At 38.2% G+C, this 14,507-nt stretch overlaps 1 protein-coding gene across 5 annotated transcripts; it reads left to right on the top strand.

Moving 5' to 3' along the window:
- Positions 1 to 389: 389 nt before the first annotated feature.
- On the top strand, positions 390 to 11,012 carry LOC139966741 (uncharacterized). 5 transcript variants are annotated; one of them, XM_071970061.1, is made up of 7 exons: positions 390 to 546; positions 2,522 to 2,923; positions 3,517 to 3,573; positions 4,235 to 4,415; positions 5,579 to 5,754; positions 6,054 to 6,105; positions 7,001 to 11,012. In XM_071970061.1, exons 2-7 carry the CDS (start codon positions 2,747 to 2,749, stop codon positions 8,704 to 8,706), a joined length of 2,349 nt encoding a protein of 782 aa, XP_071826162.1. In that variant the 5' UTR covers positions 390 to 546; positions 2,522 to 2,746; the 3' UTR covers positions 8,707 to 11,012. The 5 variants fall into 5 exon arrangements, with proteins under 5 accessions (XP_071826162.1, XP_071826160.1, XP_071826163.1 ...); XM_071970059.1 differs by having other exon boundaries at positions 391 to 634; XM_071970062.1 differs by having other exon boundaries at positions 391 to 562.
- Positions 11,013 to 14,507: the final 3,495 nt, after the last annotated feature.

Below are 14,507 nucleotides of genomic sequence, written 5' to 3' on the forward strand. Positions count from 1 at the left end.
ATCCAACATATCTTAAAATAATTTAAGCTGATTGAACTCTGATCGAACAGGATAATTCTGATTTCTGAGTCAATAATATTTCGCTATTTGTAATATTCCAAAATTTTAGGCTTACATTATTACAAGATTTTATCTTGTTTCAATCATAGGAGTTCAATCAATCTTGTTTTTAACTCCTTGTACAACCCATAACAAAGTTGATAATACTATACTAACTAACTCATCTCTGTATCTCTTGTCACACAAATTTCCGTATATGTGGCATTTTTACTGACATAGCGCCATCACTTCGGGAACATTTTTTTTAAGTCAAATCTGCAACTGCAGCTGTACATACCACTGGATCAGTGGTATATACATACCATACGCATATATATACGCATATACAACTAGCCTGTATATGGCATAATTCAGTAGCATACTGGGTTCCTCCAAGATTAAAGTAACTTTTCCGTTGCGAAGGAGAACGCGTCCTTCGTGATTCAAGATGTTTTATACTTCTGCATTTCGCTAACGAAAAGGACAAACCGGATCCCAACTGATATTGTCAGTCAGTATCACAGTCAGTTTAGAGCAATGTCGCCAATGCAAAATATTGATTATTTCCAGATTTAGCAATTGACAGGGCCTAACAGTAACACAAACATGAACTTCGGGCCTAACGAGACACGTCTCGCCTAGCCATGTTACATGCTATTTAGGCCATCTATTCAGCCTAGGAACTAACTTAGTTTTTACTGGTTACCAATTGCCAATCTAGGCCTAGGCTAAATCATTCATAAAGTAATGGGAAAATTATAACTTTCGATGAAATAGTTTGCACTGAACAACAGCAATGTATTTGTTTTGCTAGCCTATGCCTAGGGTGTTAGTACTAAAACGAATGACAATTGCGTTACACATAATGAATGACAATATGTTGTACACACTAAAAAATTGCGTTGACTAAAACGAATGACAGTGAATGACAGAGCAGACATTTGCTTCAACCGGATATCACAGTTCAGACTTCGAGGGTATATTAAAGCCACGCAAACCGAGTGGACGCGAAGTGCGTGGCTTACAGATCTAGTATAGTACGGACAAGATACAAACGCACCTTATAGTAAGCGAAATTGTAAGTCTGATTTTAAAAAGTAAATTTAACGTTATTTTTCTGATATTAATTGTTAGAAACTATATTCTTAAAACGGCTAAAAATTTCAGGAAGAGTCCTTATATTGGACATTTCTATGAAAATAATTTTTTTTTTTTTATAGGGGGGTGCAAAAGGGACTGGAAAAGGGCCAGTTATGGAGCTACTCTGTAACAGTGGCATAGGGAAGGGAGGGGGGCAAGGGGGCGCCCCCCTGGCAAAAATTTCCCCCCAAAAAATCGGGGTTAAAATCGCAAAAATCCGAGTTGACATTTTGCTACTGTGACAGGTGTTGTTGGAAATTCTTGAGCAAGATGTTTGACTTGCCCTGTGGGATTTTACCCCCTAAACTTAGGGAATTGAACCTAGGGAATTGAAAAAAATTGTTACTGTAAAAAAATTATTGTTCTTATTCTTATTCCGCCCCTTGCAACCACGTAATATATGATTTTCCTCAAATCATTTTTGCGCAGAATACCAAAAACCCTTTACTCCACTCCGTTAATCATTCTATCTCTTCTCACCACCGTCCTTCATTGTTAGTCGTTGTCATTCGGTGTCATTCGCGAATGATAATTAACCCTGTACAAAGTCAATTGTCATATGCTGTCATTCGTTTTAGTTTGTCTTTATGCCTACATGTAGCACTCTAACTAAGTTAGGCCTAGATACCAAGACTAACATGGTCAGCAATTTTGTTTTCATTGGATGGCAATGAGAAAATTCTAGCATTACTCTGCGGATTCATTGAGGAAGCACTGAGAGGGGGATGTCATCACTGATTATCACTGAAATATACATGGCATAAATGTCATGTAAGTTATGTATTTAAATCAGTATGGATCAGAGTTTTCATCTAGTGGATCAAATATTCTGTTATGTAGTTGCCATGCCTGTTTGTTAGTAAACCTAGAAACTTGCAGTATACTTGCCTAACTTCTCTCCCACATGAAATTACTTACCCATAGCAGATGAATATACGAGATGATAGATTCATATTGAAACGACATACAGTCCATAGGTGTAACAGTTGATCAGAATCGAACGATCAACCATAATGGGATCAAATAAGTATTTTGGAGTAATAATTTCAGTTACTGATAGTTCTTTTGAATGAAGTTATATATCCCAATCTGCTTAATGTTTAAGTAAAGAACGTGAGCTTCTTTGACATGGTTTAAAATATCTAGCAAAATTACCATATTCTTGATTTTTGACCTTCTGCCATCAGGATTGCCAGAGTTAAAGGAGTAACCTAATTTGAAATTACTTTGTTCTTAATGCACAGCATTTTACTATTATTATTATTATTATTATTTTTATGATTATTATTATTTGTGATATCAACTTAGTTAACAAACATCAATTATTTGTCTTAATCTACAGACATTGATCTTACCAGAGACACATTACAGAGGGCGACATCACACAAGCTGAACTGATAAACAGCGTGAACATCTCAGCATTTAACCAATTCCTTGTCTATTGATCTAAGTCTTTCATGAGGTTTATGCATTGACTGTGTTAGCTGATGAATCCCTAAAGTTTTGCAGCAATAACTATGGGAAACTTTGACGTCTTTCAACGGAGGTCAGTCTGTCGCTATGCAAGATGAAGAGAGGGCGGGCTTTATGTTGTACTGATAACTTACTACTACTTCCCATCTCTGGTGCCTTTGTCATCGTCCTTGGTGTCCTCATCGTTGTCCTGTACCTGGTGACACGTGGCCTTACGACCTCACTCCATTATGTTGAGGGCGCCATTCCAAACTACGTCTCTGCCATTGTCGTAAGTTTGCTAAATTAAGTTCAAATTACTATATATTTATTTATTTTTAAATAGCCTTTGAAAATTACATTTCATTACAAACTCCTTAGATGAATAAATATTATTAGTTTGCTTCAATTATTTCTTGTCCCTAGAGATAAAGTCATGTTCTTATGTCCATATGCATATGTGGGGGAAGGAGGGGGGGGTGTTAGTTGGTGCAGGAGGGAGGGCTCATATCTGAAAGTAATGGAGAGTGACCAACACTATCTGTCAATACCCAATGAAAGCTTTGATTAAAGAGGTCACTGAGCCATAGAAAGAAATTAAATATGTAAAAGAAGGGCTGAGTGTAGAATGCAAGGGTAGGGGGAAGGGGGTGTGAGATGACCATTTCATTGAAGGTACCCCAAATGTTCACTCTGTCTTAATGCAGACTGCAGCTGATATACAAAGGAAGGAGAACAAAGTAAGAAAACTGCACATCTACCTTGTGATTCTAGCTGCTACCAGCAAACTAAATATGATATTTGAGAGAAGAAAGAAATGCTTATTAAACCAAAAAAAATTAACGTATTACATAACATCACTTATTTCATGATTTCCCTCCTTAGCTGGTATTCTCAGGGATCTTCACGGCCTTGCTGTATTTTAGACCCATACGACCATTGGTAAGTGGAATTATACAAATGTCAAATCCAAGCTACAAGTTCCAGGAAATTGAGTGTGACTCATTGTGTGTTAGGTAGGGAAGTAGAGAAAATGTTCCGACTTCAGAAGTGCCATTAATTCTCAAATTAAGAAAAAAAAAATTGATAGATATGAGTAGATAAGACTTTAAGGATCAAAATTCAAAACTTCAATTGGAAAACTTTAACAATTGTTGAAAAGAAGCCTTGAGAATAATTGAAGCTATGATGTGACCTTATCGCACAGAAATTCAAATTCCCAATTTAGAAATGGATCTAGACCTGATAAACCCTGTGTTATGCCAACTGAGCTATCTAGCCCTCGCATGGTCGGTACCACTACCTATTGACCGCCTCAGCATTTATACTTAATGAGGTCACTGGTCTGAACCCCATTCTACAAACAATAACAAATGTTCTGAACTATTTGTAAAGATTAAATTAAGTTTTGGTTCTCAGTAGTCAACTTGGATATGTTCGAAGTGAGACAATAAGGTATAATACATTTATATTGCTTTGGGAGTCTTTGTGGGGGTAAAGGGGGGGGGGGGGGTTGGGGAGGGGATCAATTGATGAAATAATTTGCCATTGATGTTGGAGTCATATTTGTTGTTGATGGTTCAAGTTTGATTGCCTTCAACAGATTCTTGTGGCCTTCGTACTTGGTCTTTCTTGCATAGCTGTATGTCTGGTCCAAGTCGTTACTACTGCTGTAATCTCCCTGCCATTCATTGAAGGCCTCTCAGTGTGTATCTGGAGGCCGACGGACCAACAATGCCTGTGTTACAAGTTGACCAGCCAAAATAAAACTATTGTTACTGATGGTAAGATGTTTCTTTCTCCCTCTCCTTAATAAATTCAGGCAGTCTGTAATGTGAGTTTAATGGTCACATTTCTGGTTGAGGTAGCATAGCCAGCTGACCAAGAACTGGCCATATCATGTATGCATTCACTATGCTATATTGCTATTAAAATATAAAATGGATGTGAGTGTCATATGTTATCTTTTGGGTTGAAGTCACAAGATCAGCAGACCTTTAATAGGACATAATCATAAACTTTCTGCATCGCAAGTGCTATTGAAACTAAGCTATAAGTGGACATCTTCACTAAACTGTTATTCTTTGACCTATTTTTATTGTAGGGTAATTTGACCTACTGCAGTCGTAGTTGTTTTAATAATCACCCCCAGTTTATGTTTAATAGCATTATGAAAGGTCAACTAAAATGATGTCTTCACTGGTTGAAGGCTACATTTCAAATCCCTTAAAGACTGGGACAGAATTGTTATTCTTCCCACACACTGGTAGTGGACAACGAGCTAGCAGAACACATGCACATTGCACATGCACATTGTTGATTTTGGCAACGTTGATTGTTAGATATATGGTGGGATTAGGGTGCCATAACGTAAATCATAAAAATACAAGTGATGTCTTAAAACAAACCTTTAGTATAGGCTATAGGCATCTACACTAATATGTAATAACCAGTGTGACAAGGTATAGGCTAGTCTTAAAGTTATAAATGTAACTATTAATGTAAGTTACTCCTACTTTGGTACCATTCATGGCCTCCAGTATTGAGATCAGACGTCAGTTGCTAGCAGCTCTCTATATCTCATCAAGAAAGAGCACATACATAACTATTTGTTGAACTTAAGTATTGTTCTTGATGCTGTTATAAAGTAAGGCTCTTGAAAAACTTAAATGTCTTCCTGGCGGACAATGAAATTTCATAAACTGGAGGTTTCCTTGAGGAATCATGACTTGTCAGGCACGTCGTAGGTCGTAACTTGTGAGCATCTAAATAGAAAGTTTGGTGGTAATTCCATCATATTTTGGTATGGATTCAAGTCTGCAAGTACTACAAAATTTGCAACTCACAATGAATTTGCCACAATTCATATTGCCATATATTTCACCATAACCATTTTAGCATTTTCGGTTCTCCAAGTTATTTGTTTCCTTTCTCCTCTGTCCTGCAGGTTCGAATGCTCAATACTTCTTCGATGGGGCGACATCCTGTTATTCTGTAGAACACACCCTCAAGGACTTCCTGTACATTTTCTGCGTCGTGTATGGGTTCGCCATCTTTGCTTGCCTCTTTACGACTCTGTTGACTATCCTCCTCTGGTGTCGATATCAAATCCCTGAGAATGAGGTCAGTTTTGAACCAAATCCTTCATTAATTATTTACAATTGTCCCATTGTAACACTATTGTGAAAACTAAGAGTCTAGTATCATTATATCAAGAAATGTTTGTTGTTCAAAAGACTAGCTGCATTCGTAAAGAAAAATAAATTAAGTCCATACAACCTGCGTATTGGACATTCTGCAAAGCCAGAAAATGAGGTTGAAAAATTACTCTTGTTCCACATCCATGTAGACAGACAGACTAGCTCTTCCATTTATATATCCCATTTGATATACTTACGTTCTTTTGTTTTTTCTTTCATCAGGAAAGGAAATTAACCGAAGAGAGGCCATCAGATGTAGAAGAAGTGGTTGCTGGTAAGGTGTTTATGTTTCATGACTTTGGAGATAGTGAACTGTTGTGGGAGGATGTACTCTAATATTTACTTGATGAGAACTGAATGGCACACAGGAAGATCAAAACCAGTTTGGTGAAATTAATTGGGAAAAAGTTTTGCCTACCTTCATTCACTCCTGGTATATCTATAACACTGATAGGGAGAGGGGTGGGAAAGGGGGTGGGAGAGGTAGAGGGGCACAAAATTGATCTCACAGGCCACGGTGAAATTTTGTACCTCATCCATTTATTGTGTTGAAATATCCTATCACAACTAAGAAAGCCCTAGGCCTCTATGCAAACTCACCAAAGTATACATATTTTATGATTTTCCTTGTCATAAGGTTTTGTGGGCCACTCTTATAGGATTTTGGAAATCTTGAGGGCTGCAGAGAACTTTTCCTCAGGCCTGCACGATGCCCACCGGCCACATTTTGTCCACCTGTGGCTTAGATGTACCCTCATTGAGTTTTTCCTCACATTAATCAATACACAAGCCACATTAATACAATTATCTGAAAATTTGGTTGAAAGAGTTAGGAGAGATGAGTCACTGGTAGAGCCAATTGCAATGTTTATGGACATCTGCATGTTCATATATTTATCTGACTTATTGGATGGCAAATATTTTACAGTTTGTCTACTTTTTTGTAAGCAAATTTATAACCTTAGTGTTAGAAGTTTGCCTTCCAAATTTAGTAGGCCGACTCTCATTACAGATTGCTACATGGGTGGAAAAGCAATCTTTCTTGTTTTCAGAAGTTACAAACTGTAATATAAGAAACCTTTGGTACATAATGAAAAGTATTGCAACATACAAAAAGTTGTGATTGCCAATAAAATCCACTGTCTTTTTCACTCTTTATATACATTAAGGTTCAACTGGGGTAGAACATGTCACTGACCCTGAAAACCGAGAAACATCCAGAGGCCATCGAGAGGGACTTTCTGGTCAGCCCAGGGTGGAAGAGGTCACAAGGTCATCTTCCACCAATAGAAACAATGGACCGAGGAGAGCCGCAACGGTACAGAGGTCATCCAGTATTAACGCAGCTTCCCAACCAAGTTCTGGCTCGCGGGTTACGAGGCACCACTCAGTGGCCACTGCAGACACATCACCACCGGACAATACCAGACCGAGAAGGGAAGGTAACCATCAAGGAAGACAGAGGATGCCCCCTATCCTTATAAGAGGGGGGTATCTCCAGGGCCAACTAGATGGACCCACCATCCCGGTCTACACCCTACAGGGATCGAACGAGGCGTACATATCGTTGACGGATCTTCCGTCTTTACAGATGCCGTCTTTGGACTCTGTACCTGCATTTATTCCAGAGCTGCCAGAACCCTTGCCAGATGAAGAACCTCCTCCTTACAGCCCTCAACCTGGCGGTTTCACTGGTGGTTTCACTGGTGAATTCCGCGAGGATGAGGCCCCGTCTGACCCGAGAGGAGAAGAGAGGAGCGATCCTCAGGGCGTCAATAACGATGAAGTCATTACCGTGGTAACTTCTCAGAGTGCAGAGGAGGGAACCCTGAATGCTGGTGCCATGGAGACGGAAGATACAGTCGGGCAGGTTCAACAGCCGGCTGAATCTCCACCCCAGTCTGGAGGCTCGTCTGTTACCGTAGAAACTGTTCACATGGATGATAGTTCTCGTACCAGAAGTGAACCGGTAAGAGGAAGCCCAGAAGAAGGAGAGACTCACAATGCTCTGAATAAGAGGAGGATCAAACCCATTCAGAGAAAATCCTCCAGAGAACAAAATATTGCCAATGTGGTCGGCGCAGGTGGCAGGAGAAACATGTCCATTGCCGAGCAGAATAAGGAGTCGGTTGGGACTTCCTCAGTACAGCCAAACTTAAGACATACAGAGAGAGGAGAAAATGTTACTGATGGAAGCCTCGAGCAGATGCCTGCAAGGAAACATGAACAAGGGCAGGAGGCTGCAAGGCCCGAGAATATCAAGAACGAAGATAGAACAGTCGCAAATCCAAGAGCTGGACCGTCGAAAAAGGGCTCCAAGAAAATGGGAGCCGGAAAACCAACGGAAAAAGAAGTCAGACCAAGAAATACACAGAGGAGGAGAATACCAGCCGTACCAGAAGGTGACCGCAAAGCTACGGGGGAGAAGAAAAAACGGATAAAAGAACAGGTCCTCTCTTCCGATAAGAATATTCGAGGCGGTAGGAATAAGCGCCATGCATCAGCTGGTGGTGATGCCGCTTCCAGGAATCCATCACCCAAGAGGAAGACAACAAAAAACAAGCTCCACCTTGCCAGTGAAGTATCTGATAGCGAGCCGGAAATAACCGGCGATAGAAAATTGAGTCCAAACAAACATGGAAGCGGAGCCCGGCCGAAGACAAAAACAGAGAAAATCCCACAAAATGAGAGAAAGTCGGACAGGACTATGAAATCGGACAAGGTTTTAACAGGCTCCTCACACGAGAGCTTATCGGAAATGATCAGTTTGTTGCAATCGGTAAGGTCCAGTGAAGGGAAACCTGATATAAAAACAAAAAAGAGGCAAGGAAGATCACCATTAAATGACATAAATTTCCCTGACACAAAGTTGTAGTCTGATGTGATGTTATTGGTTAGTAATGTGGAGGGAGGGGAATTGGGCGCTATCTTATTGATCAGAATGTACATGGTCTCTCTCGCATAAGAAAGGACATTTTGATGACTTTAAAAGTATACCTTCAGTATATTTGCATACCTCCCAAAATATTTTTGGACCTGGTTTCTAAAGCCTTGAATATGTTTTCCATATCTCCTTCCCTCCCTCCTCCTTTTTAAAAAAATATATTTTGTGTATTTTCTTATCATCTGAATATCATTCTGTATGCCTTCTTATATACCTCCCAATTATTTATTCATTATTAGTTTATTTTTTTTTATGTACAAAACTTTTGCGGAACTTTAGTAACAAGAGGCTGAGATGATAGGGTTATTGTGATGTATAAACTACTGACATATGGCTACAGAAAGGGATTGAGCTAAACAGCTGTTGATCTGAAGAGAGGCTGTGTTCACTCTTTAATTTTCTTGTATTATTCATAAATCTTCATTTCCATTTGTTCTCTTCTTTTCTCTTTAGAATTCTCCACTATATGGGTTTCTAGTATAGAAGTAGCAAATATACCTTATTCCACAGATACTGTGCTTCTGTATTATATAAATCATGGTTGTATATGGTGCAGTGAAGTCCGCCAAATATTTTCTTCGGTGTCCTTTCCTGTTTTGGTCGGGTGTGGTGGTGGGAATATCATGACAGAAAAGTTAACTATAAAACATTTTGAAGTGTTTTAAAGCTCATAAACCTTGATTTGTTATTACTATTTTTATTATATATATATATTTTTTTTTTGTCTTTTGAGGCTTTCTTGAAATTTAAAAGTACAATACTTAAGCACCTTGAATATCACCTTGAGACTTTTAAATTCTATTCATTCCATACGCTGCTTATATTTCTCTTGCTGTCAAAGTATTCGAATGATGTCTTTTAGATTCCTTCCATAGTGCCTTCAATTAGCTATACTGTAGTAAAGCAATGGCTATTGACGTAATGATAACTGAAATTTCATATACCGTAATAATGCATCTGTATCTCTTTCATTTTTACTTAGTAAATGTATGAAAAGCTTTCTTTATGATACTTGATTTATCATCTCATTATATTTTCTTTCTATCATAGAGTGCTTTAAAATAATGTACTCTGCAAATCATGCATGGTAATATTCGTTTATAGTCATTCCCTCTGTAACTTTAACAACCTCATTTTCATTGACGCTATTGACAAAAAGCAGTTTTAGTACTACACTTCTTTTAAGTGATGATGTGTTAATGGGACTTTGAACTTCAAATCCCCAGAGACTCCTAGAGATATTAATCTCTGGAAACCACTATGGGATGTAATGTGCTTCCCATTTAGCATATTAGCATCTTGAACGTATTTAATACTCGACAGTACTTAAATTAATATGTTGACATAGTAATTACTCAGAGAGGGTAAAGGGTAATATTTTCAGTGTAGCAGGTAGATCAGCCAGCAGCTCATAGAAGAATAGTCCTTGGAATTACTATGTCAGGCAGTTAGTGTAGTCAGGCAGTTAAATACTATCGGCATACATATGTACTACAGACTTTCAAAGATAATGTCCAATTCGAAGTTACAGATCTGCCACTAAAAAATTGTTGTACCAAAAGGCTTATGCCATCGTTTTTCTAGAGTGATGCAAATAGCGTCACAAGTCGTTATCGCAGTATGTTATCGCAGAGGTGATCCCACAAAATGTTATTTTTTATCGCTACCTTGTTACACTTTGAGAACGCCCTAATTCTCCTGATTTTGAATCTCCGGATCTTTGGCGATGGAATTTGGAAAAATTTGTAAATGTCCCAATTTTTGGTTCCAATGGATCAGGAATCTAAGCAGTCATGTTGGTGTATTTGTGTGTATGTATATGTATTAAGCCAGCTAGTGTGAACTCCATGAATTTTGAATCTGATTCATGCCCTATGTAATATGTTAGACTAATTGCCAATGGGATGTAGATGTGACCTATTGTCCTTAGAAATAATCATCCATGTTAATAAACTGGGCAGAGCATGTTAAATGGCCATCATGATATTTTGACAACTAATTGTTTGTTTTCTTTTCATATTTTGCATATGTACTACATCGCTTTTGGAAGAAATATCATGCATATTAATGAATGGTTGGGGCAGCTCTTTTGACTGTCTAGTTCTCAACACAAAATTCGTTAGCATACATTTATGATAATGAGCATCTGCACAATTGGTGTTCTTGTGTCTAATAGTTCAGGCAGGTCTATTTTTCCAAGTATCTCAACTGCAGGTGGAATCTTGAAAAAGCAATCATTCGAAAACATAGATTCCAAAAAAAATCGGTCATATCGTTGTGAAAGACAGGTTGGCAGGTCTAATGTCATATCTGTATTAAATTGCACAGCTATTGTTCACTACATGCTGTATCTTTATTGTATCAATGCTTTTTTTCTCAAAATTTACACAACCTCATTTTAATTTTCAGTGAAACTTACACAATATAATGTTAGTAGGTGTGTACTGGTCTGTGGAAAATCACAATTTAAACCCATTCAAGCACTGTATTGCTGGCATGAGTCTTTTACAACCCACAGGTTGAATGCCAATATTGAAATGTTACAGTAGGAAGTTTATATTGATTCATTAAAATGACCTCTGATCAATTTTTTGGGGGCATATCTCACCTTGTATTGTTTGACTAGAAAACGACTGCACTGTTGATTTTAGTCAAGCAGTTGATTGATCTTTCACAGTTAATCATTTATGAGGGATTTCCTTCTTGTGTGTTATTCCCATGTAGAGAAAATGGACCTGTCAACTTTTCGACCTTTCATTGTCTTGGCTTGGCAATACATGTACAAAGAGTTGGCAATTCTTTCGGTATTGTCAACAACTATGAAATTCAAATGGCGAAATATTTAACGGCTTCTAGTCATGGGTTGCAAATCAGTTCATGTGTAGGTTGACAACAGATATTTTACTTCCCAAAACTATTAAACTTGTAAAATGTGAAAACCAGAATGAAAACATTTCATGGTTCCTTGCTGCTGTTCATTAGTTCCATTCATAGGGAAATTTCTAACAAAGCCCTAATACAACAACAGTAATTTATGCTCACAAACTTTTGTTGCCAAAGTAATGCTAAGCCCTGATATCAATTGCAACACACATCAGTGTGTGAAGACTATCTACCATTATCATCATACCAAGTTTGATGAAATTCCGACTAGTAATAGTAGCCAAGTAATTGCAATTTGGAGTATTTCACGTTTGACCCCATGACCTCATTAATATTCATGAAATGAGCACCAACATCAACAGGGATAATCTACTTACTATGGGCCACCCACTCACCAAGTATGGTAATGATTGGTCATTCCCTTGTTGAGTTATTGTGCATACAAACTTTTCATAACGAAATAATGCTAGCCCCCCCCCCTTATAAACATGCATGATATCAATTGCAACACACATCAGTGTGTGGAGACTATCTACCAATATCATCATACCAAGTTTGACAAAATTCCAATAAATAGTAGCTAAGTTATTGCAACTTGGGAGTTTTTCACGTTTGACCTGTGACCTCATTAATATTATTTAACTTTGAACTTGTATAACTTCACACACGAAGGTCACATTGGGGTCAACCTATTGACATTTATGATCAGAAGGCACCTTTGACATCTGAAAATAGCATCGAAACTGTAAAAACCCCCAAAACACGAAAAGGTCACCAGAGGTCAAATTGAGGTCAAGGGTCACCCAGCTGCGGGTTGACAAATGGATTACATTGAAGCAACTCCCAACCTTAACGGACAGTTCGTTCTCAAGTTATCACAAAAATACTAGTTTTTTATCATTAATTGACCTTTGATGACCTCGGATCACATGACCGTTAAGTTTGAAAATATTCCCCTATACCATTTGCAACTTGTCCCAAAATATCAACCATGTCACACCTTGGAACTGAGAGTTATTGCATTAAATGTGTGAAAATTAACTTTGACCTCGTATAACTCCGCACACGAAGGTCACACGGGGGTCAACCCATTGACATTTATGATCAGAAGGTACCTTTGACATCTGAAAATAGCATCGAAACTGTAAAAATCCCCAAAACATGAAAAGGTCACCAGAGGTCAAATTGAGGTCAAGGGTCACCCAGATGTGGGTCGACAATTGGACTAAATTGAAGCAACTCCCAACCCTAACGGACAATTCGTTCTCAAGTTATCGCAAAAATACTAGTTTTTTATCATTAATTGACCTTTGGTGACCTCGGATCACATGACCGTTAAGTTTCAAAATATTCCCCTATACCATTTGCAACTTGTCCCAAAATATCAACCGTGTCACACCTTGGAACTGGGAATTATTGCACTAAATGTCTGAAAATTTACTTTGACCTCATAAAACTTCACACACAAAGGTCACCTGGGGTAAACCTATTGACAATTTTGATTGTTGAGACGTGAATATAGCATCAAAACTGTAAGAATTCAAACATTTTCTTCTTTGCCCATTTTCTCACCGAAAATACTAGTTTTTTAACATTAATTGACCTTTGATGACCTCGGATCACATGACCGTTAAGTTTGAAAATATTCCTCTATACCATTTGCAACTTGTCCCAAAATATCAACCTTGTTACACCTTGGCCCTGGGAGTTATTGCATTAAATGTCTGAAAATTAACTTTGACCTTGTATAACTTTACACACAAAGGTCACCCGGGTGTCAACCCATTGACATTTTTGATCGGAAGGTACCTTTGATATCCAAATCTAGCATCAAAACCAAACATTTTCTTTTTCGCCCGTTTTCTCCCAAACTAAGCACATTTTTTCTAATGTGACCTTTGACCTTTTGACCTTGGTTTCAAATGTAGTTTGATCTGCTGATTCCAAAAATCAACACGATAAGTCTGTACAGCCTTCCTAACTCTGACCGAAAACTTTGACCCCATATAAGTTCGCACACAAAGGTCACACGGGGGTCAACCTATCGATATTTATGATCGGAAGGTACCTTTGACATCTGAAAATAGCATCGAAACTGTAAAAATCCCCAAAACATGAAAAGGTCACCAGAGGTCAAATTGAGGTCAAGGGTCACCCAGATGTGGGTCAACAATTGGATTACACTGAAGCAACTCCCAACCCTAACGGACAATTCGTTCTCAAGTTATCGCAAAAATACTAGTTTTTTAACATTAATTGACCTTTGGTGACCTCAGATCACATGACCGTTAAGTTTCAAAATATTGCCCTAACCAGTTCACAACTTGTCCCAAAATATCAACCTTGTCGCACATTGGCACTGGGAGTTATTGCAGTTTTAGTATTTTGGGTTTTTGGACCATAACTGACCTTTGGTGACCTTTGTGGGCACCAAAAACAATAGGGTTCATCTACTCACTATGGACCACCCACCCACCAAGTTTGATCATGATCAGTCAATCCCTTGTTGAGTTATCGTGCATACAAGCTTAAGCGTCACACACACACACACACACACACATACACACACACACACACACACACGCCAACCTGAATACATAGGTTCCTTTGCTTTCAGCAAGGAACCAAAAAGTCTTAAATTACCAGTAATAAAATACTTGCACTGCTATAAATTAAAACGAAATGTCTTCCTGTACAGAGCATTTTAAGTCTCCCCCAAAAAATTCCAGGATTTTGATACGGTTAGTCATCGACACTACCAGGAAATTGTCAGTTATGTCATATGAATGCTATATATATATATATATATATATTTTTTTTTTTCATTCTTTGTATGTTCTTACACCATA

This window comes from Apostichopus japonicus, chromosome 4, assembly GCF_037975245.1.
Source record: "Apostichopus japonicus isolate 1M-3 chromosome 4, ASM3797524v1, whole genome shotgun sequence".
NCBI lineage: Eukaryota > Metazoa > Echinodermata > Holothuroidea > Aspidochirotida > Stichopodidae > Apostichopus > Apostichopus japonicus.